Source organism: Culex pipiens, chromosome 3 (assembly GCF_016801865.2).
Source record: "Culex pipiens pallens isolate TS chromosome 3, TS_CPP_V2, whole genome shotgun sequence".
NCBI classification, from domain to species: domain Eukaryota; kingdom Metazoa; phylum Arthropoda; class Insecta; order Diptera; family Culicidae; genus Culex; species Culex pipiens.
In genome coordinates, this window is record NC_068939.1 from 50,074,134 (window position 1) to 50,097,828 (window position 23,695).

Here is a 23,695-nt window from a genome sequence, read left to right on the forward strand (position 1 = left end):
GAAAATTATATGAACAAACTAATGATGCAAAATGGCTTCTTTGGGCATACCGAAGGCACCAAAAAGTTTCAGCCGGATTAAAAAATACAAAAATTAAAATTTTGAAAAAAATACCGATTTCGTAGAGAATTGCTCAGATATAAGACGAATTTGTTAACATTCCAACGCCCAAGGCTCCAAAAAAGTTGGAGAGGTAACTTCAACTCAATGATTCTCGGGTATAACTCAACCAATCAAGATGATTCTTCTTTCCAGTGATTTGTTAGGATGTCTAGATGATTCTAGGACTTTGCAGAACTTTATTTGATCAAATCTGTAATTTTTGCGATCAAAAACATCGTTCCAACTTTTTTTTTTCGCGTGTAAAAAAAATCGCCAAAAATTCCGCCGAGGCAGTCGTTTTGAAAAAAGGTGGAACGATGTTTTCGGTCGCAGAAATTACAGATTTGATCAAATCAAGTTCTGCAAAGTCCTAGAATCATCTAGACATTCTTACAAATCATTGGAAACAATAATCGTCCCGATTGGTTGAGTAATGCTCGCGAACCAGCGAGTTGAAGTTACCGTTCCACCTTTTTTCGGAGGCTTGGGCGTCCGTGTAAGTTGGACATGCGTTGGGCGTTCCAGTGTTAAGACAAGCAAGTCGTATTGCTTGATTAAGTCCTTCCTATATCATCGATGAGCGGAAGGCACGCTGACGAATATTTGTTAGGGTTTATGATATTAAAAATATTTTTTATTAAATGAAGTACTTCCTACATCATCGGACTTTGTCGGAGATTCAGTCGATTCAATCGATTCGATTGGGCGGTCTCCATCACTCTAGTGTCGGACTCATATTCCCATCCACTTCCCACTGACCCTACCACTGGTCGTAGCCGGGGTCGTTATTGATCAGCATGATAGGAGCATTTGAAAAGTTTCGAAAAATAATTGACAGCATCTTAAGTCCAGTACTCATTCATTTATTTAACTAAATACCATTCAACGATCTCCCTTAGCGCGTCCCACTCGTCGCGTCCTGCGCCAACGCCGCAGCTGCACGCTTCGCTTCCACTTGTTTTTCCAACAGAACCAGACAATGCTGCTGCAAGTGGCGCTTCAAGTTTTTCAAGATAAAGTGCTCAAAGCAGTAAGGACACTGGATCTTTTTCGGGTCTTTAACCGTTTTCGCCATCCGATCCTCCGCGCCACATCCGTCAACGATTTGATGCCGGCGCAGCAGTGCCTTCGTGCGGAAGCCTTTTCCACAGTGCTCGCAGTGACACTTCATTTTAATCCCGTTGGGTTCCGTGTTCAGCATGGCGCGACATTCGACCTTGCAGTGCCGGTTTAGGCTTTTCATGTCGGGCAACTTTTCAAAGCAATACTTGCACTGGTACGGATCACGAAGGCAGGCCCCGATCTTAAGGTGCCGGGAAAGGTTGGCCTTTGCGTTGAACACGCTGCCACAGTTTGGACAAGTGAGTTTTGCGTCAGGTTTGTCTGCCGTGCACAACGAAATGTGTCGTTCGAGGCCTTCGCTGGTGTTGAAGGGCCTTCGACAACGGGGACATTGTTTGGAGAGGCTCTGAACCTTTGAACTCCCTTCTTGATGGTGCAGAATTGGACATTCGCACACCAGGTGGCGTTGTTTTTCCTCATCTGAGAGAGTCTCCACTCCGCAGTGAGGACAATCAAACTTTTCCGCTTCACATTTGAGCGCATCTTGCACACTCTCGTCTTGCTCATCGCTTATATATGATTCTTCTTTAATTGGAACGATCTCGAACGGCATCGTACTGTTGGTAGCGAGCTCGTCTGCCGCATCCGACACTTCAAAATCCATTGCCGATTCCTGCTGCTTCGTCTCCTCCTCCTTCTCCCCGTCCTGCTGTTTCTCAGTTGTCTCACCTGCGCTAACACCAAACTTTGACCGAATCCCCAGCTGAATCATCCGATGGTACTCCAAGCTGCCGAGCGACGCATATCCGGCACAGCACACGGAACAAACGTGTTCGCGATTCGGCGCTCGCTGTACCTCGTTCGCGACCCGATCTGCGAAATGATCCTGCTGGGCGTGCTGCTCCATGTCGGCCAAGCTCGTCGTCACCGTGGGACACTTGCGGAAGCAGCACCAGAAGCTCTGGGGAGTCGGGGCAGCCGTCTCTGCCGGTGCTACTTCAGGCACTGGCGGAGCTTCTGGAACGGGTTGATCTTCCGGCTCTGACAGCTCTTCCGGAAACGACGTACGAGTTCCGCCCGATATTGCTCTACGGAGTTGGGCTTCCCTTTGGCGGCATTGCTTCCAGAAGCCGTAGGCAGTGTCGAGTGTCGCCAAACAGTCCGGGCATACTCGCTGCGGAAGTGCGTCGTTCGGTGAGAACTGCAAAACATTTGATTGTAAATTTACATCAAACTTATGTGGAAAACACCTGCACATACCTGCATTTGGGTGCAGTAGACTAGCATCAAATAAATCGGCTCCTCGTGGGTTTCGGAAAAGCCATTCACCGATATTCCTAGAAAGTTGTCTGTTCGCGGGCAGGTTCGACATTTGTTGTTTATTTTTAACTTGGTCTTTCGCAGCATTTTACGTGAGTTTGTTGTAAAAGTAAATTTTACGTCGAACAGCCACAAGAGTTTGCTAAAGTGCCAGTCAAAAAATAAACACTTTTTTTCGCTACTTTTAAACGGGGAGGTGGAATCTGCACCTTTTATGAAATGTCACTTAATCAAAGTTTTGGATTCGTTTTGTTTATTATTGGTTTTTACAATAATCACATGTAAAATGAGGAATATTAAATTTAAATTTCAACAAAAGTGTCGAACTTGCTCGCGAACAGATAAGTTTAAAGGAATATCGGTGAATGCCTTTTCCGAAAGCCAACAAGAGCCGATCTACTTGATGCTAGTCTACTGCACCCAGTTACAGGTTGGTTGGCAAGTGTTTTCCATAAAGTTGATGTAAATTTACAAGCGATTGTTTTGCAGTTCTCGCCGAACGACGTGCTCCCGCAGCGAATATGCCAAGACTGTTTGGCGTCACTCGACTCTGCCTACGCCTTCTGGAAGCAATGTCGCCAAAGGGATGCCTATCTCCGGGATTTAGTACTCGGCTTAATTCCAGCGTCGGTAGAGACAAATCGACCAGTACCGCAAATCCCGACAATTTCGCCGGAGCCGGTTGCCACTGCAGCTCCGCCAGTCCCTAAAATAGTAGCAACAGCAGCAGAGACAACTCTCGCGACTCCCCAGAGCTTCTGGTGTTGCTTCCGGAAGTGTCCCAAGGTGACGACGAACTTGGCCGACATGGAGCAGCACGCCAAGCGGGATCATTTCGCTGGTCGGCTCGCGAACGAGATACAGCGAGGTGGGGCTCGCGAGCACGTTTGTTCCGTGTGCTGCGCTGGCTACGATTCTCTCGGCACCTGGGAGTATCATCGGATGATTCAGCTGGGGACGCGGCCAAAGTTTGGTGTTAGCGCAAGTGCGACAAATGAAAAACCGCAGGATGAAGAGAATGAGGAGGAGCAGCCGCCGAAGGACGATTTTGAAGCTACAGAGACAACCGTCGTTAAGGAGGAAGCGGTTCTGGAGGAATCGGCAATGGATTTTGAAGTTTCGGATGCGGCAGACGAGCTCTCAACCAACAGTACGACGCAATTTGAAGTCATTCCGGTTAAAGACGAACCGTATCTCAGCGATGAGGAAGATGCGAGTTTGCAAGACGCGCTCGAAGGCGGAAATGAAAGGTTTGATTGCCCTCATTGTGGAGTGGAGATTCTCTCTGATGTGGAAAAACAACGGCACCTGGTTTGCGAATGTCCAGTTCTGTACAATAAGGATGTTCGCTACACGTGCGAGCTCTGCAAAGTAACGAGTTTCCAAAAAGTGGACGACTTGAAGAAGCACATGCAAACGGATTGTCCCGCACAAGAAGGGGGTTCAAAAGTTCAAGTCGTTCCCAAACAATGCCTCAATTGCCAAAAATCCTTCTACACAAGCGAAGGTCTCGAACGGCACGCTGTTCTGTGCACGAAAGAAAAAGACAACGTCGTCAAACTGACCTGCCTCAACTGTGGCGGCGTGTTCAACTCGAGATACTACTTTGCTCGCCACATTAAGCTTCGCGCATGCTTCAGGGATCCGAACCAATGCAAGCACTGCTCCGCCAAGTTCACCGACCAGAAAGGCCTTAAGCGCCACCGCAAGGTTGGATGTTCCGCCTTGCTGAACGCGGAATCGAACGGGCTCAAAACGACGTGCAAGTGCGAGCACTGCGGAAAAGGCTTCCCCAAGAAGGTGTTGGTGCGCGCGCACCAGGTCGTTGACGGGTGTGGCGCGGAGGATCGCGCTTCGAAACCGGCGGCCGGAAAGGTGAAATGTCCCTACTGCTTCATCCAGTTGAGCCGAGCGTGCAATTTGAAGCGCCATCTGGCGAATTTCTGTCTGGTTATACTGAAAAAGCAAGACCAGGCGGAGGCGGAGCGTGCGGCGGCGCAGGATGGACCGCTGGCGACGACAAGCACTGGCACCTAGACGGTCTTAGTGTAATTTTGAAAGTTAATTTTAAAATAAACTAATGCTGAACAGAACTAAAGACATTTTGAAACATTAAATAATTTATTGCTAAAAGATTCTCTAGAACTTCATGTACCTAATATAAGACAGAGTTGGAAGTTGCCCATCTTCTTATTCCTATCTTTGCTTGGGTCCAACAATCGGAATCCATCTCCATCTAGAAACATAAACCGACACTTTTATTTCAGTGTCCGCACAACTGTCACTTTCCCTCAAACTGTCAACATTTTGCTTTCCCGATGACAAAGGGGGGTGGTGGCGCGCGAGTGTGGGAGCGCCGGAGGATTTTTGCAACTGCGTGTTTTTCCTCTCTGCCGTGGCGCTCTGTCCAAAAGGGCATTCGCTTCTCGCTGCTGGCTGTGCACCCTGGCGAATGGAGAAAGAAAAAAAAGTTGCTTGTTTTTGTTTCGCGTGTCACTAGAAAACCCCTTCCGCGGAAGGAATAAAAACGAGCTCCCCCGGATTATCGAACCCGCACAGGTGAAAAGTACGATTTAATTGCGTCTACGACGGGCACGAAACGAAAACCTGCTGGAGGAAACGACGACGACGGCAAGATGTCCTATCGGATTTTGCGGAAGCTGCAGTCCGGCAATGAGCTGGAAATTAAGGAACCCATCGACGAGGTGTCCGACGGAGCCGACGCGGATTACGACACCAACAGCATTGGCAGCACCACCCGGAAGAAGATCAACAATCGGTTCGATTTGGTGAGTGTTTTGCTCTTTTTTTCGGAGTTCAATTAGGGTTGAGATAAAACTATTGATTATAATGTTGCGAAATGGGCAGGAAAGCTAATTGATTTATTATTATAATTTGACGTCATGGAATACCTCGAGCATAATCGGCTATCAATCAAACGATTAGGGAAAGTGATATAAATATTAGCCTGCAACAGATTCATCTGCGTTTTGATTAATCAAATTTGCAGGGTGTGAGCTCTCGTTACTTTTTTTTCTTTCCGCACTGTGGGCATAATATTAAATGACTCGGAAGAGAAACTTCTTTACCAATCTTCCTTTCACACAAAGCTAATTGCTGAAAGTTATGAAAAAATACAGTTTTTAGAAGAAAACGCATCATATGTATTGCCTTCAAAAAAATAGGCCTTCTTACTTTTTGGTTAAAGTGGTTTTTGTTGGTAAATATCTAATATAGAACCCGTCGTTGGATATGGAATCGGAAGACCTCAGCAATGGGTCATAACATATGAAGACCTGGCAAACCTTACAAGAGTGTTGTTCAACAAATGTGCACCACCAGTAGGGCGTCCCAAAAAAATGAAAAGTTGTCAAAACTTTGGTGCTCACCCCTAGAATGATAAATTTGGATGTCAGGAACAATGTTTTCATACAACAAAAAATTCCCAAAAATGGGTTACAACTCGCGCGCGGAGCTTGAATGAAAAAAGTGCATTTTTCGAGTATTTTTCACAAATGCGCGTAACAATCATACTAAAGTCATTCAAATTTGGTCGCCTTTGGCTTCAAGTTATACAGTAGTTGTTCGGTAACTGGGCGTTGTTTAACTGGGCTGCTTTTTAACTGGGCGCTCGATAACTGGGCCGTAGCCCAGTTAAAAAGCAGACAAACGTCAAAAAACCAAAACAAACCGAAACGACCGAGGGGTTAATGGATGCAAAATTCATGTTCAATAAATAAAAAACTTTTTTCAAAATTTTATTTAATTTCAAGTCACAATTCAAGAAATATAAAAAGTAAGCATTGGAAATAAATTTGAGTAACTTTTATTTTTATATTTCATCTGGAAAATATTATGCATCGGTGGTCCCCTCGTTATTTATCGTTCAGCCCAGTTAGCGAGCAGCATTCGGTGACTGGGCTACGTTTTCAGCCCAGTTACCGAACAAGTACTGTAGTTTAATGTCCCCTGAACAAATTCCTGTACAGACATAGTCCAAAAAAGCTTGTGTTTGGGCATGGCAGGGCGTTTTAGGGACCGTCAACAGGGGTGACATTGGGTCTGGGGGGTGAAATTGGGTCATACAAAAATGCCGAAATTTGTATGACCCAATCTCACCCCCCAGACCGAAAGTCACCCCTGTTGACGGGAGCAAAATTTGTATTTTTTAGCTAAAAAATTTCAAAAATCACTCTCCAAAACGTGCCAAAAAATGTTGCAGCCAAAACAATGCATTTTGCGGAGATCATTTTGCTTTTTTAACATTCAATTTATGTCCACGCAAAGCCGAGTTATTTGCATTTTAGAGAACAAAAAGTGATGAATTTTTTAAATTCTTACTATATAAGCGTTTTTAGCATAACACATGGGCTACTATGATTACAAACGGGAAGGCATATATTTTGGATATTTTTATTTTGTTCGCTCAAAAACGATATTTGTTTATAACATTTCATGAAAAAGCATGAGATTTTCTCACAAACGACAAATAATCATATATCAACATTAATTTTATTAAAGTTCATATCTCCAAGCTGTGAACGTGATTTTTTTTGCATGTACATTCTAATGAAACAAATTCATTTAGTTAGTCAAAATAGTTACCCATAAGAGATCTATTTGTTCATATAGAGAAGATCAGTACTTATTAATATGTCGTTTAAGTCACATTGTGAGAAAATCTCATATTTTTTCATGAAATGTTATAAACAAATATCGTTTTTGAGCGATCAAAATAAAAATATACAAAATATTGCGCAATTCTCACTAACTTGGACTTCGCACTACATTATTGCAATCGATCGCGACCATTGCGACTTGTCAAACTGCCTTGGGAAATTTAAATTTCCCTCAAAAACGATCAAAGCTAGCCGAGGCGCTCGCTCGTTTTCACCTGTCAATCGCACTTTTAAAGTGCTAAAAGTTCTGTTTGGTGGAAACTGCGACTGGAAATGTAAATAAACAAAACGTGGTTGCCTAGCTTTTTGAACTCTTGTCGTCAAAAGTGCGAGAAAAAAGTGCGGGCTAAATCCAAGTTACAGTGCAAGGATCAATGTATGCCTTCCCATTTGTAAACATAGTAGCCAATTTTTTATGCTAAAAACTCTTATACACTAAAACCCCCGATTACGCTCAGGCGTTACGCTTTTTGTTAGGTTGATTTATCGAAAACAGTGTAATGTTTCTACAATCTTTTGAAATCAATTTGTAGATCTGCACAAGACGTATTAATTGCTTTAAAAAGATTGCAAAAATGTTGCGTCGTTTCAGAGAAATCGACGAAATACAAAGCGTAACGCCTGAGCGTAATCGGGGGTTTTAGTGTATACTGAGAATTTTGAAAATTCGTCGCTTTTTGTTCACTAAAATGCAAATATTTCGGCTTTGCGTGGACATAAATTGAATGTTAAAAAAGGCAAAATGATCTCCGCAAAATTGCCTATAAGCAGAATGCATTGTTTTGGCTGCAATTTTTTTTGGCACGTAGGCAGTTCATCCGAAGACGGGACCCGCTCATCGGAGCGGTGGTGACCCACCTGAACAACGTCATCAGCACCAAAAGCGCCGAACATCGCTACAAAAACTTCGGTTCCATGCTGAGGAACCTGGACAATGTCAGCAACAAGTTCCGAAAGCTTACCCGCAATCTCCGGAACACGTTCAAGTACAGCCCCCCGCTGAACGTGAACGGAGACTTCGTGAGTGCGTTCGTCCCTGCGTACAACAACGAGCAACTAGCTGATCCCGAAACATCGGCCGCTTTGGAGAACGCGCTTGGCCACATCCGAACGATAACTCCACCCGTGCCTCCGGCCGCCCTTGTTAAGCCGAAAGAGGTCAAAAACCGGAAGCAGCCAAGAGAATCAACGCTTACCTGGCCTTGAGTTGCTTTCCAGTCGGCTGGAAGCACGCAAACGTGATCGCCATCCCAAAGGCGCACAAGGACATAACTATCCCAGGTAACTACCGCCCGATCAGCCTTTTAAGCAGCCTGAGAAAACTTCGGCTTCAAGCCGGGGTATTCGACGGTGCAACAACTCGCCCGCATCTCGGATATGGTGAAGAGTGGATTTCTATGACTCCTTGTGGCAGGACGCCGTGATGTACAAGCTCTCCCGCTCGAACCTGCAGTCGTTCCTGGTCAAGATCGTCGAGTCGTTCCTGGCAAACCGGTCGTTTACGGTGACGGTCAACGGCGAGCGTTCCTCCGTCCACAACATCCCCTTCGGCGTGCCTCAAGGATCAGTGCTGGGCCCGACCCTCTACAACATCTTCACCTCCGACGTGCTGATGACCGATGGAGTGTCGTACGCATTCTTTGCGGATGATACGATACGATAGCGTCGGACAAGGACCCGTAGATCGTCGTCACCCACCTTCAAGCGGCACAGAACAACCTCGAGGAGTTTTAGCGGAAGTGGCGCATCAAGCTGAACGCTGGAAAAACCCAGTCCATCTTCTTCACCAGGAGGCGTGCTGCTCGGCACCTTCCCCCGCAGATCGATCAGCCTCAATGGCCAGCCTTTTTTTTGGTCCTAAAATTCAAAATTTGTAAAAAGATTGAAAAGTCTTTGTTTGATAAAAATACGTAAAAAAGCATTATGCTATGTTTTTCTGTAAAAATGTCTAATTTATGGGACAAAAACCTGAAATAAAATTTGCAATGACATAGATCTAGGGGTTTTTCTCAAAAAATATTTTCCCTAAAAGAGCACTCAGCTAGCAAAGTCTAAACTTAGAAACATGTACACTCCCTGTAAAGGCTTATGAAGGTTCTCCAAATCTCTGAATTGCAAATGTAACATCCCGGAGCAGAACTGTTAAATTCTAATAAACCCTAATTGAATTGAATAAAAATTTGCAATGGTTTTATGTATCTGAAAGAGAGTTTTTAAACCAAACCAAAGTAAAAATTATCATCTCTTATAAAATTTTCTAAAGTTCAAATTGTTGCAAAATATTGAGTAAATTTGTGTAAATCTTCAACAGCTAAACCAGCAGCAGTCCCTGTCGGAGAGCGAAGTCAAGGAGGACGACAACGACGAAACGGAGCGGGACGCCCACCAGAACCCGAACCTGGCCGAGACGAAGCGGCGCAAAAAGAAGAAGAAGAAGAAGACGGGCAAGTACATGTCCAGCTCGGCACGGCGCAGCAGCGAGGACAACGCGGACGCCGAGGACGACTTTACGCGCACCGTCAAGGAGGTCGACAAGCTGTTCGGTGACTATGAAAAGTCGGAGAATAGCCCTGCGGTGGCGAACAGTGGCACGTCGGGGATTTTGACCAAGTCGCTGCTTTCGGTGCAGCACAAAAATCTGAATCCGCAGTACGAGATGAAGCGCATGTTTGGGAGTAAGGTGGTCGCCGATCAGCAGAACAAACGTCGCAACAACCGTGGGGCACCGCGCATTCTCAAGTCGACGTACTTGGTCAACCCGAAGGACAACTGGCCACCGGTGGGAAAGTCCGGCATCTACATGAACTTGGTGCAGGCACCGGAGCAGCCACTTGGGGGAAGTGGTGCAAAGACGGTTGAGAAGAACGCGGTTTATTTCGCGTTTGAGCACAGTCCGTCGTACCGGTTAATTCAGCAAAAGTTCTTGCAAGCGGTTGAGAGTATGGACTCGGACAACATCATCAAGATCATCAACCAGCATCCGTACCACGTGGACTCGTTGATTCAGCTGAGCGAGCTGTGCAAGATGTCCGAGGATCACGCGATGGCATCTGAGCTGATTGACCATGCGTTGTTTGCGTTGGAGTCTTCATTCCACACGATGTTTAGCCTGACTCAGGGCAATTGTCGGCTGGATTATCGTAGGCAGGAGAATCGAGCGTTGTTCGTGACCCTCTTCAAGCACTCACAATATCTGGAATCACGCGCCTGCTCCCGGACAGCCCTCGAAGTGGCCAAACTGATTCTTACCTTCGATCCGGTCAGCGATCCGCTCGCGATCATCCTGATCGTCGATTACTACGCAATTCGCGCCAAACAGTACGAATGGCTGGTTCAGCTGTACGACGAGTGGGAAGCGACCAACAATCTGTCCCAACTCCCCAACATGGCGTACTCTTACGCGTTGGCCCTCTTCCACCTGAAGCGGACGGACGCGGCTGACCGGGCCCTGCAGTACGCACTGCTCATGTTCCCGGCCGTGCTGCGAATGCTGCTGGACGAGCTGTCCATTCAGCCGGACCCGCGCGTCACCGGACACTCGTACTTTGGACCGGCCACGTACGACAAGGCCACCGTTGCACTGCAACAGCTCACCTCGATGTACGTCTGCCGGTCGAAGCTGGTCTGGCGCGACGCGGAGATACTGCCGTGGCTCGAGCGGAACGTTACGGCCGTGCTGGATCGGGTCGATGCCAAGGATGACATTGTTGCGGAATATACCGCCAAGCGGAATCAGAGGTAGGTGTTTGAGCTGTAAGGTATTTTGGACGTCATTACAAATGTGATTCTGTTCCAATTTAGGTACATGAACCCGCCACGCGCCATCCTGCGACACATCGTACTGTCCGACTTTAAGGAGAAGGTCCCGCTGGCCCAGTTCATCAAGAAGGAGACGGAACCGGTGTTGATGTACGACCCGCTGCCCCCGCTGGACTCGATCAACATTTACACTAGGTACTGTTTAGAATTTTAGAACTTCATAATTCAAGAATCTAAGAATTTTTATTCAGAAATTGAATTCTAAATTGAAAATCATAAAATTAGAATTTTGGAATTTTAGATCTAGAAGTACACATTTTTTTCAATTTCATAATTTTGGAATCTTAGATTTAAAAGGATCCAGAATTTTAAAATTTTATAACTCCAGATTTTTTTTTTTAATTTTAATTTAGAATTCCACAATTTTAAAATTTAGATCTCCAGCATTTTGGAATACATACTAGAATTTCTAAATTTCAGATTATTTTCTTTTGAATCTCTTCAATTTTAGACTTAAGAATTCCAGAATCTTAGAATGTGAGATTTTTAATTTTTTATTTCATCATTTTTTAATTTTTTAATTTTAAAACTTTAATTTCAAATTCCAGAGTTCAAGAGTTTCAGAATTCCAAAATTTTAGATTATTAGAATTTCAGAATTTTTAAATTCAATACCTTTATAATTTTTGATTTTCATCATTTTCCAATGTTTGTTTTTATTTTAGAATAGTTGAACTCCAAAAACCCAGAATTTTAAAATTTTAGAACTCCTGAATTTTATAATTTCAGAATTTTACAATTTTAGAACTTCAGAATTCCAAAATATTCAAATATTCAAAAATTCTGAAGTTCTAAAAGTCCAGAGTCCAAAATTTAATAATTTCAAAATATAAATTTTGGAGGATTCCTGAATTTTAAAACTCCAGAATTGCAATATTTTAGAATTTAAAGTCCTAAGAATTTTGAATTTTGAAATTTTTGAATTTTAGGATTTTAGAATTCCAAAATTTAAGAATTTTAGAATCTTAAAATTGTGGTATTTTAGAATTTTTAAATTCAAGTACTCAAGAATTTTAGAATTTGATATTTTTTGCGTAACCGGAAAAGAAGGTGTGCATGCCTGGCACGAACACTCAAAGCGTGTTCTAGCGTGTTGCTCGTACTGACTCAGAGCAAGGGTGAGATGTAGGTGTAAGGGCAGTGCGTGTTCGTCGGGAACCTGGTGCATAAGATCGGTCAAGGCCCGTTCTTACACTGAAAATTGCGAATTGCGAATTTTTTATAATAGATCTGGAATTTAAGGTTTTTTTTCAATGTTGAATTTAAGAATGTTGGAATTTATTATCATTAGATGCCCACAATTTTTATATTTTAGGATGAAATAATTGTAGAATCTTAGATTTTGTACAACTCAAAAATTTAAAAATTTTATAATTTAATGATGGGACCATTCACAAACCACGTGGACACTTTTTTATGGAAATCACAACCCCCCCCCCCCCCCTACGTCGTGGACAATTTCAATACAAATAAAATCTTTTTTGTATGGAGCGTGGACAATCGCCAAATTTAAATTTTTGAATTTTAAAACTACAGAATTTTAAAATTTTAGAATTTAAGAATTATAGAATTCCATAATTTTAATATTTTAGAACTTAACAATTTTAAATTTTTAGAATATCTGGATTCAAGAATTTTAGAATCTTAAAATTACAGAATTTCAGAAAATTATTTGAGAAAATTTGATTTCAAGAATATTTAAATTTTAGGCTTCCAGAATTTTTAAATTGTAGGATTTTAGAATTTCATAATTTTAGATTTATTTATTTATTTGGAGATTCTGAGGATTCCAGAATTTTTAAATCTTAAAATACAAGAACAATAAAATTTCGGAAGTTTAGAAATTTAGTTTTCAAGAATTTTTAAATTTCAGATATTTAGAACTTTAGATTTGCAGAATTTTTTTAAATTGTAGATTTTCATAATATTGCTTATTGCGAGATAAAATCACGTTTCTCCTTCGCTGTGAGTGACAGGAGATAATTGCCGCCTAACTGCCGCAGTGTAAAAATCAGCAAGTTGAACTGAAATTCTGCGTTGATTTGGCTGTCAACTTGGTTTGTTTTGAATATTTTCCAAAAAGTCAGCTGAAAACTCAAGGCAACCTTTGACAACAGCCAAAATTTTGTTCTGCGGTTGTCATGCGGCTGTCATGCGACCATTATCTTGCGGTCGTATCACCGCGCGTGAACTCTAATTATTAACGCCCGCAGTAATATTAGATTTTTAGAATTTGAGGATTCCAGAATCTGAGATTTCCAGATTTTAAAATTTTCAGCTTTTTCGAATTTATAATTGCAGATTTTGTGGATCCCACAATTTTTGAGTTGTAGATTTTTAAAATTTCTGAATTTTAGAAATTGTTGAAATTTCATAATTTAAGAAATAGTTGAAATTTTGAAATTTTAAAATTTGAGAATTCCAGAATTTGAAAATTTTACAATTTGAAAGTACCTTAGATTTTGAGGATTCCAAAACGTAACAATTTTAGAAATTCATAATTTTTAAAATTTGAGTAATTTCAGAATTTTAGAATTTTGACTTGACCACCACAACCGTGACTCAAAATCTTTTTCTCTTTTCACTTCTAGACCCGCCATCAGCCCCACGACCCGAACGATGATCAACGCGTCCCCGTTCTCGATGTTTTTCCAGTCACTCCTGCCCAGCTTCAGCCTTCAGCAACCGGGAGGAGCCGGAGTTGGCCACCAGCTGCAGCAACAGCGAAACCGCGAAGCCGGTGAAGGTCCGGCGAATGCTGCCGTCGCAGCCGCAGCCGCCGCCGCCGCTGCTGGAGCTGGGGCAGCAGCCGCCGCGGGAGACGGAGCGATTGCCGGCCTGCAGGCGTACACCAACTCGCTCAACTCGATCGTCGATGCGATGCGGGACTTTTTGTCGGACATTCGAGTGCTGGAACGGCCGAACGATGCCGACGTGGACGATGACGACGGGTCGGAGGATGAGGACGAGCAGAACAATTATCTGACGTAAGCTGGGTCGGGCGTTGGGGAGGCCCTGGTAAGTGTGGATTGAGTTTATTGTTTATTTATTTTTTTGTTTTATTTGCCCAAGGCTGCGGGAGCGAAATGAGATGTGATTTCAAGATTCTTGTACTATCATCACACAGACACAGTTACAAAACACGAGAGAAGAAAAAAAATCAAAATTTTGTTTAGGACGTAGGTTTGTTTTTGCTCACTTATTTTGATAATGCAAGCGATATTTTTTTTGTACTGATGATGTTGTCTTTGGAGTAAAATATATATTAAAAGCTACATATTATAGATGTAATATCATTGTTGAGTTGAGATGTTTACGGTAATAATCATTACGGCGGCAAAGGTTGTGTGCACTTGGCGCACGAAAAAAAAAATACAAACTGCACACCACTGCTTACTTTCATAAAAATACAAAATGCAACGCTTAGAAAAATCATGCAAATCAAAATTTAATAATTTCAGAATCTGAATTCCAGAAGCTTTGGTTTATTGGCCTTTTAAGCGGTATACGCACTTCGGAAGGAACCGGTCAAGAAAAAAATCAAATGGGCAGCAGCGGCAGCGCAAGCAAGTCAGAGAGGGTGAAGAAAAGAAATCGCTTCCTCTCCTTTGTTCTGCTGTTCGTAAAGCTGTTTCTTGACCCCTTTTCTTCCGATCTGCAGACTAGCCTTTACTGATGAAATAAGCAAATTTAACTGCTTAAAAATCTGTTTTCAGCCATCACACATAAAACTCACTTTGATAAAGTAATTCAATTTGGGGAAAAGTGTGTGTTTTCTTCTTTCATGTAATGTTACCGATACCGATTATACTTTCTTCCACTTATCACAAAATGATGTTGTTCATTGAATTATGGTGACTTTAACCGAAATGATGTCATTCGTCACCACCTTACAAAATGAATTCTCTTGTAAATTAAAAAAAAAGTCTTGAACTGTTAGTCAGAAAACACGTAAGATATATTTTTTTGTCCGCGATTGAGGTTTTGCACCGCGACTGTGTTTCAAATGTAGGTGGCGCCAAAATGAGGTTACATGCCAAAAATCGTATTCCTTTCTGCTGGATTGAAGAACAAAATCGCTTATTTCTCATGATTCCCTGCATCAATCTTAATGAAACTGGTTGCAAAAGACGAGAAAAATTTGTTGCTTTAAAATAATGAACATCATTTTTTTTGAGCGCAAAACTTTGTGACCTTTTTCTTTAAAAAACATGTTTTGAAACACGAAAAAATGAGTTTCCCCGTATATATCAATGAAATAAACAGTTATATAGTTGATAACAGATGTGTTAACGTATATTCAACAATTTTTATTGATTTTTGACAGACTTTCTTGCCAAATAGTCAAAATTACTATCTTTTTATAAATTTACAGTTTTCTCATATAAAAATCAAACATATATTGGAAAGTTGTACACCAAATTGTTGGAAATAATTTTTCTCATCCGAATCTGGCATAAGTTTTATAAAAATGTTGATTATGAAGGAAAAAACACATTTTTTCAAAAAATCATAGGTTTACACTATTTGTTTATAGGTGGCGACATGTGTCTTTTAGTTTTGCTGCAAATTCTCTATCGAACTGGCCATATTTAAACAAACAAATGTTTAATCCACGATCACAATTCTAGCAAAACCAGCTAGAGGTCGCATGCCAGATTTTGCTAGAAAGAGATAGCAAATCTGATGCAAACAAAACCGCAGCTGCTCACAGATTGTCAAGAGAAACAGATTGGCCGATGTTTGTCAGATCCAAACGCGCTGGACATCAACCGCCCTTTACGCCCAGCAAAACTGGCAGTGTTGCCAGTGCAGATTTATATTGCACCGACCAATCTATTTCCCTTGACAATCTGTAATTCAATCGGCATCACTGTACGCCACTTGAAATATTTCTCAAGAGAAAAGTACTGATTTAATGGTTTGAAGCATTATTTGCTGGTTTTAAATGTCATTATAATGCTGATTTAATGCCGCTTGGGTATAAGCATTTGAAATCTCACAAGTTATTTCTGGGCCTGCGGCCCGAGTTTTTTGGAATGGCACCCCATTTTTCTTAAATTGAGCTTTTATAAAAAAATATTTAGGGCCAATACGCACCTTCCAAGAAAAGGGGTCAAGAAATGGCTTCACGCACAGCGCAACAAATGAGAGGGAACGATTTCTTAAGGCTTTTCTACACCCTCTCTGGCTTGCTTTTGCAGCCGCTGCTGCCCATTTGATATGTTTTAGGGTACATCAAATGCCAACTTTTCAGAAATTTTCAGAACGGGCAAAACATCTTTGGCCGAGTTATGAATTTTTGAATCATTACTGATTTTTTTTAAATCGGTCGCAAAAAATTTTCTATTTCAATTTTTCGACGTAAACTCGAATTTGAAATCAAAAAGTAGGTACTTTGGTGAAATTTTGATTAATTGCACCGTTTTCAAGTTATAGCCATTTTTATTTAATTTTTTTTAAAATAGTCGAAGTTATTATTATTTTTTTAAATTAGTGCCTATGTTTGCCCAATGACAGGTTTTTTGCGAGTTGTTTTCCTGTTTTCTGTTTCCTTTACAACCAACTTTATTTGCATCCATTCTGATAAATGCCTTATACACAGCTGAAAGGATCCCCCAAAACTCTGTACTGCACTTACAAAACTACTAAACTAAAGAAATAAACTGAATTGAATTGAAAAAAAAGTTTGCCCAATTTTGAAAAAAAATTGAAGAGCTGAGAAAATTTCGTTTTTTTTAACTTTGTTGATACGACCCTTAGTTGCAAAGATTTAAAAACAGGAAAATTGATGTTTTCTAAGTCTCACCCAAACAACCCACTATTTCCTAATGTCGAAAGCTCAGCAACTAATGGTCCAATTTTCAATGTTAAAATAAGAAACATTCGTGAAATTTTTCGATCTTTCCAAAAAATTCCTTCAAAAGATACATTTTTTTAAATTTTCATATATCATTTTTTTAAGGACAGCTGCCAAATTTGTATGGAAAATTATATGAACAAACTAAATAAGGAAAATGGCTTCTTTGGGAATACCAAAGGCACCAAAAAAGTTTCAGCCGGATTAAAAAATACAAAAAAAAAAGGTGCAGGTGGTTATGTTACACATGACCAGTATGACAAAGAACTTTGCTAGATGATTGTTGAAATTTTCGATTAGAACGTCCGATCCAAATTTCCCCATGATTCCCTTATAATTACACAAGACAACTCTTTTGTGGTCTATTTCGTGGCTCTGAAACAGGCTGTTTAATTTGTAAAGTTTTAAGACATAATATCAACGTCCTATCGAACTAAGGGGATGAAAATTGCAAGTGGAGCTGAACTGCCCTATTCAGGGCTCTAATTGATTACGAAATAGTTATTCTAAATTTCCAGAAACAGATTTTAGAAGTTTAACAGTCATTTTTCCCCAACTCTTATGGTTCAGCAAATGTCCCCCCATCGGAACATCCCCGGGGCCTCCGGCCACTTCGGAGTGTGGCCGCTACTGCCGAAATTTCAAATTTCATGTCCAGTATCAAAATCCATAAAGTTTACTAGGGACCATCCATAGACCACGTGGACACTTTTTTGGGAATCTCAACCCCCCCCCCCCCTTCGTGGACAATTGTCCATACAAAAAAAACTTTTTTGTATGGAGCGTGGACAATCGCTTACCCCCCCCCCCCCCCCTAAGTGTCCACGTGGTTTATGGATGGTCCCATACCCATATTGCAACAACTCTTATGATTCGGCAAATGTCCCCCCATCGGAACATCCCCGGGGCCTTCCGGATTGTGGCCACTACTGCTGAAATATCAAATTTCATGTCCAGTATCAAAATCCATAAAGTTTGATACCCATATTGTACCAACTCTTATGGTTCGGCAAATGTCCCTCCATCGGAATATCCCCGGGGCCTCCGGCCACTTCAGGTGGTGGCCACTACTGCCAAAATGTCAAATTTCATGTCCAGTATCAAAAACCCTAAAGTTTAATACCCATATTGCCCCAACTCTAATGGTTCCGCAAATGTCCCCCCATTGGAACATCCGCGGGGCCTTCGGCCACTCCGTATTGTGGCCACTACTGCCGAAATGTCAAATGTCATGTTCAGTATCAAAAACCATAAAGTTTGATACCCATATTGCCCCATCTCTTATGGTTCCGCAAATGTCCCCCCATCGGAACATCAGCGGGGCCTCCGGCCACTCCAGGTGGTGGCCACTACTGCCGAAATGTCAAATTTCATATCCAGTATCAAAAACCCTAAAGTTTGATACCCATATTGCCCCAACTCTTATGGTTCGGCAAATGTCCCCCTATCGGAAAATCCCCGGGGCCTCCGGCCACTCCAGGTGGTGGCCACTACTGCCGAAATGTCAAATTTCATATCCAATCAAAAACCCTAAAGTTTGATACCCATATTGCCCCAACTCTTATGGTTCGGCAAATGTCCCCCCATCGGAACATCCGCGGGGCCTTCCGGATTGTGGCCACTACTGCTGAAATGTCAAATTTCATGTTCAGTATCAAAAACCTTAAAGTTTGATACCCATATTGCCCCAACTCTTATGGTTCGGCAAATGTCCCCCCATCGGAACATCCCGGGGCCTCCGGCCACTCCAGGTGGTGGCCACTACTGCCAAAATGTCAAATTTCATGTGCAGTATCAAAAACCCTAAAGTTTGATACCCATATTGCCCCAACTCTTATGGTTCGGCAAATGTCCCCCTATCGGAACATCCCCGGGGCCTCCAGCCACTCCAGGTGGTGGCCACTACTGCCGAAATGTCAAATTTCATGTCCAGTATCAAAAACCCTACAGTTTGATACCCATATTGCCCCAACTCATATGGTTCCGCAAATGTCCCCCCATCGGAACATCCGCGGGGCCCTCCGGATTGTGGCCACTACTGCCGAAATGTCAAATTTCATATCCAGTATCAAAAACCCAAAAGTTTGATACCCATATTGCCCCAAATCTTATGGTTCGGCAAATGTCCCCCCATCGGAACATCCGCGGGGCCTCCGGCCACTCCAGGTGGTGGCCACTACTGCCAAAATGTCAAATTTCATGTGCAGTATCAAAAACCCTAAAGTTTAATACCCATATTGCCCCAACTCTTATGGTTCGGCAAATGTCCCCCTATCGGAACGTCCCCGGGGCCTCCAGCCACTCCAGGTGGTGGCCACTACTGCCGAAATGTCAAATTTCATGTCCAGTATCAAAAACCCTACAGTTTGATACCCATATTGCCCCAACTCTTATGGTTCGGCAAATGTCCCCCCATCGGAACATCCGCGGGGCCTCCGGCCACTCCAGGTGGTGGCCACTACTGCCGAAATGTCAAATTTCATATCCAGTATCAAAAACCTTAAAGTTTGATACCCATATTGCCCCAAATCTTATGGTTCGGCAAATGTCCCCCCATCGGAACATCCGCGGGGCCCTCCGGATTGTGGCCACTACTGCTGAAATGTCAAATTTCATGTTCAGTATCAAAAACCTTAAAGTTTGATACCCATATTGCCCCAAATCTTATGGTTCGGCAAATGTCCCCCCATCGGAACATCCCCGGGGCCTCCGGCCACTCCAGGTGGTGGCCACTACTGCCAAAATGTCAAATTTCATGTGCAGTATCAAAAACCTTAAAGTTTGATACCCATATTGCCCCAACTCTTATGGTTCGGCAAATGTCCCCCTATCGGAACATCCCCGGGGCCTCCGGCCACTCCGGATTGTGGCCACTACTGCCGAAATGTCAAATTTCATATCCAGTATCAAAAACCTTAAAGTTTGATACCCATATTGCCCCAAATCTTATGGTTCGGCAAATGTCCCCCCATCGGAACATCCGCGGGGCCCTCCGGATTGTGGCCACTACTGCTGAAATGTCAAATTTCATGTTCAGTATCAAAATTCAAAATTCATGTTCAGTATCAAAATTCTTAAAGTTTGATACCCATATTGCCCCAAATCTTATGGTTCGGCAAATGTCCCCACATCGGAACATCCGCGGGGCCCTCCGGATTGTGGCCACTACTGCTGAAATGTCAAATTTCATGTTCAGTATCAAAAACCTTAAAGTTTGATACCCATATTGCCCCAAATCTTATGGTTCGGCAAATGTCCCCCCATCGGAACATCCGCGGGGCCTCCGGCCACTCCAGGTGGTGGCCACTACTGCCAAAATGTCAAATTTCATGTGCAGTATCAAAAACCTTAAAGTTTGATACCCATATTGCCCCAACTCTTATGGTTCGGCAAATGTCCCCCTATCGGAACATCCCCGGGGCCTCCGGCCACTCCAGGTGGTGGCCACTACTGCCAAAATGTCAAATTTCATGTGCAGTATCAAAAACCTTAAAGTTTGATACCCATATTGCCCCAACTCTTATGGTTCGGCAAATGTCCCCCTATCGGAACATCCCCGGGGCCTCCGGCCACTCCAGGTGGTGGCCACTATTGCCGAAATGTCAAATTTCATATCCAGTATCAAAAACCTTAAAGTTTGATACCCATATTGCCCCAAATCTTATGGTTCGGCAAATGTCCCCCCATCGGAACATCCGCGGGGCCCTCCGGATTGTGGCCACTACTGCTGAAATGTCAAATTTCATGTTCAGTATCAAAATTCTTAAAGTTTGATACCCATATTGCCCCAAATCTTATGGTTCGGCAAATGTCCCCCCATCGGAACATCCGCGGGGCCCTCCGGATTGTGGCCACTACTGCTGAAATGTCAAATTTCATGTTCAGTATCAAAAACCTTAAAGTTTGATACCCATATTGCCCCAAATCTTATGGTTCGGCAAATGTCCCCCCATCGGAACATCCGCGGGGCCTCCGGCCACTCCAGGTGGTGGCCACTACTGCCAAAATGTCAAATTTCATGTGCAGTATCAAAAACCTTAAAGTTTGATACCCATATTGCCCCAACTCTTATGGTTCGGCAAATGTCCCCCTATCGGAACATCCCCGGGGCCTCCGGCCACTCCAGGTGGTGGCCACTACTGCCGAAATGTCAAATTTCATATCCAGTATCAAAAACCTTAAAGTTTGATACCCATATTGCCCCAAATCTTATGGTTCGGCAAATGTCCCCCTATCGGAACATCCCCGGGGCCTCCGGCCACTCCAGGTGGTGGCCACTACTGCCGAAATGTCAAATTTCATATCCAGTATCAAAAACCTTAAAGTTTGATACCCATATTGCCCCAAATCTTATGGTTCGGCAAATGTCCCCCCATCGGAACATCCGCGGGGCCCTCCGGATTGTGGCCACTACTGCTGAAATGTCAAATTTCATGTTCAGTATCAAAAACCTTAAAGTTTGATACCCATATTGCCCCAAATCTTATGGTTCGGCAAATGTCCCCCCATCGGAACATCCGCGGGGCCTCCGGCCACTCCAGGTGGTGGCCACTACTGCTGAAATGTCAAATTTCATGTTCAGTATCAAAAACCTTAAAGTTTGATACCCATATTGCCCCAAATCTTATGGTTCGGCAAATGTCCCCCCATCGGAACATCCGCGGGGCCTCCGGCCACTCCAGGTGGTGGCCACTACTGCCAAAATGTCAAATTTCATGTGCAGTATCAAAAACCTTAAAGTTTGATACCCATATTGCCCCAACTCTTATGGTTCGGCAAATGTCCCCCTATCGGAACATCCCCGGGGCCTCCGGCCACTCCAGGTGGTGGCCACTACTGCCGAAATGTCAAATTTCATGTCCAGTATCAAAAACCCTACAGTTTGATACCCATATTGCCCCAACTCTTATGGTTCGGCAAATGTCCCTCCATCGGAACATCCCCGGGGCCTCCGGCCACTCCAGGTGGTGGCCACTACTGCCGAAATGTCAAATTTCATGTCCAGTATCAAAAACCCTAAAGTTTGATACCCATATTGCCCCAACTCTTATGGTTCGGCAAATGTCCCCCCATCGGAACATCCGCGGGGCCTCCGGCCACTCCAGGTGGTGGCCACTACTGCCAAAATGTCAAATTTCATGTGCAGTATCAAAAACCTTAAAGTTTGATACCCATATTGCCCCAACTCTTATGGTTCGGCAAATGTCCCCCTATCGGAACATCCCCGGGGCCTCCGGCCACTCCAGGTGGTGGCCACTACTGCCGAAATGTCAAATTTCATGTCCAGTATCAAAAACCCTACAGTTTGATACCCATATTGCCCCAACTCTTATGGTTCGGCAAATGTCCCCCCATCGGAACATCCCCGGGGCCTCCGGCCACTCCAGGTGGTGGCCACTACTGCCGAAATGTCAAATTTCATGTCCAGTATCAAAAACCCTAAAGTTTGATACCCATATTGCCCCAACTCTTATGGTTCGGCAAATGTCCCCCCATCGGAACATTCGCGGGGCCTCCGGCCACTCCAGGTGGTGGCCACTACTGCCAAAATGTCAAATTTCATGTGCAGTATCAAAAACCTTAAAGTTTGATACCCATATTGCCCCAACTCTTATGGTTCGGCAAATGTCCCCCCATCGGAACATCCCCGGGGCCTCCGGCCACTCCAGGTGGTGGCCACTACTGCCGAAATGTCAAATTTCATGTCCAGTATCAAAAACCCTACAGTTTGATACCCATATTGCCCCAACTCTTATGGTTCGGCAAATGTCCCCCCATCGGAACATCCCCGGGGCCTCCGGCCACTCCAGGTGGTGGCCACTACTGCCGAAATGTCAAATTTCATGTCCAGTATCAAAAACCCTACAGTTTGATACCCATATTGCCCCAACTCTTATGGTTCGGCAAATGTCCCCCCATCGGAACATCCCCGGGGCCTCCGGCCACTCCAGGTGGTGGCCACTACTGCCGAAATGTCAAATTTCATGTCCAGTATCAAAAACCCTACAGTTTGATACCCATATTGCCCCAACTCTTATGGTTCGGCAAATGTCCCCCCATCGGAACATCCCCGGGGCCTCCGGCCACTCCAGGTGGTGGCCACTACTGCCGAAATGTCAAATTTCATGTCCAGTATCAAAAACCCTAAAGTTTGATACCCATATTGCCCCAACTCTTATGGTTCGGGAAAAGTCCCCCTATCGGAACACCCGCCGGGGACTCCGGCCACTCCAAGTGGTGGCCAATTCCAATTCCCGCTCATGCCGGCTGGCATGTCTTGGCGTGTCCATGCCTCCAGGCTATCGGCTCCCGGGCCTCCAGGCCGTCTGCAAACGGGCCACCAGGCCATCTGCTCCTGATGTGTTCTCGTCGACGGCCAGATACAGAATGAATTTTCGGGACCGACCGAGCCGAGTTTTGTTAATTTAGATCGGGGACGTATGCCCCGCCTTTTTGCACCCATTCTCCTACATCTCCTTATTCGCTTTTTGCCGCGTCGACGATCCGAAAATTATGAGGTAGAGTGGGGGTGATTTTAGATACATCAATCTCACGTCTCTATATTGACTGATTGGGAAACGTTTGTTCAACCAACCAGCGTGCACCAAAAAGAGGGGAAATTTGCCGAGAGGGGAATTCGTCACGTAACGTTTTCGCTTCGCGAAAATTTTGGATTGACACCCCGTATAGAAACCTTAGGACAAAGTTCTTTGTCAAAAATCGAATGACCGAAATCCCAGAGAATTTTTCTATGACCACCAGCTAATTTGCAACACGCAGAAAAATGTTTTGTAGAGTCAGCCTGTACGAGGTTTGAATCAACAAAAATTTTGTTGAATATAATCAACAAAAGA

General features: G+C 43.6%; 3 protein-coding genes across 4 annotated transcripts; 2 read left to right on the forward strand and 1 right to left on the reverse strand.

Moving 5' to 3' along the window:
* Positions 1-949: 949 nt before the first annotated feature.
* Positions 950-2,628, reverse strand: LOC120413159 (zinc finger protein 729-like). The gene is made up of 2 exons (XM_039573868.2): positions 2,425-2,628; positions 950-2,365 (listed from the first exon to the last, which is right to left on the reverse strand). The coding sequence occupies exons 1-2, from the start codon at positions 2,569-2,571 to the stop codon at positions 998-1,000; spliced, it is 1,515 nt and encodes a 504-aa protein (XP_039429802.1). The 5' UTR covers positions 2,572-2,628; the 3' UTR covers positions 950-997.
* A 75-nt stretch (positions 2,629-2,703) lies between these two features.
* LOC120413158 (zinc finger protein 729-like) lies at positions 2,704-4,595 on the forward strand. The gene is made up of 2 exons (XM_039573867.2): positions 2,704-2,914; positions 2,974-4,595. The coding sequence occupies exons 1-2, from the start codon at positions 2,771-2,773 to the stop codon at positions 4,519-4,521; spliced, it is 1,692 nt and encodes a 563-aa protein (XP_039429801.1). The 5' UTR covers positions 2,704-2,770; the 3' UTR covers positions 4,522-4,595.
* A 204-nt stretch (positions 4,596-4,799) lies between these two features.
* On the forward strand, positions 4,800-14,256 carry LOC120413157 (transcription factor 25). 2 transcript variants are annotated; one of them, XM_039573866.2, is made up of 5 exons: positions 4,800-5,273; positions 9,475-10,901; positions 10,965-11,117; positions 13,573-13,999; positions 14,054-14,256. In XM_039573866.2, exons 1-4 carry the CDS (start codon positions 5,121-5,123, stop codon positions 13,970-13,972), a joined length of 2,133 nt encoding a protein of 710 aa, XP_039429800.1. In that variant the 5' UTR covers positions 4,800-5,120; the 3' UTR covers positions 13,973-13,999; positions 14,054-14,256. The 2 variants fall into 2 exon arrangements, with proteins under 2 accessions (XP_039429800.1, XP_052566110.1); XM_052710150.1 differs by having other exon boundaries at positions 13,573-14,256.
* The last annotated feature ends 9,439 nt before the right edge of the window (positions 14,257-23,695 follow it).

Coding starts and splice junctions, on each gene's coding strand:
- LOC120413157 (XM_052710150.1), top strand. CDS start 5,121: ATGTCCTATCGGATTTTGCGGAAGCTGCAGTCCGGCAATGAGCTGGAA. Junction 5,274..9,474: donor TCAACAATCGGTTCGATTTG/GTGAGTGTTTTG, acceptor AATCTTCAACAG/CTAAACCAGCAGCAGTCCCT. Junction 11,118..13,572: donor TCGATCAACATTTACACTAG/GTACTGTTTAGA, acceptor TTTCACTTCTAG/ACCCGCCATCAGCCCCACGA.
- LOC120413159 (XM_039573868.2), bottom strand. CDS start 2,571: ATGCTGCGAAAGACCAAGTTAAAAATAAACAACAAATGTCGAACCTGC. Junction 2,366..2,424: donor TCTACTGCACCCAAATGCAG/GTATGTGCAGGT, acceptor AATGTTTTGCAG/TTCTCACCGAACGACGCACT.
- LOC120413158 (XM_039573867.2), top strand. CDS start 2,771: ATGAGGAATATTAAATTTAAATTTCAACAAAAGTGTCGAACTTGCTCG. Junction 2,915..2,973: donor TCTACTGCACCCAGTTACAG/GTTGGTTGGCAA, acceptor ATTGTTTTGCAG/TTCTCGCCGAACGACGTGCT.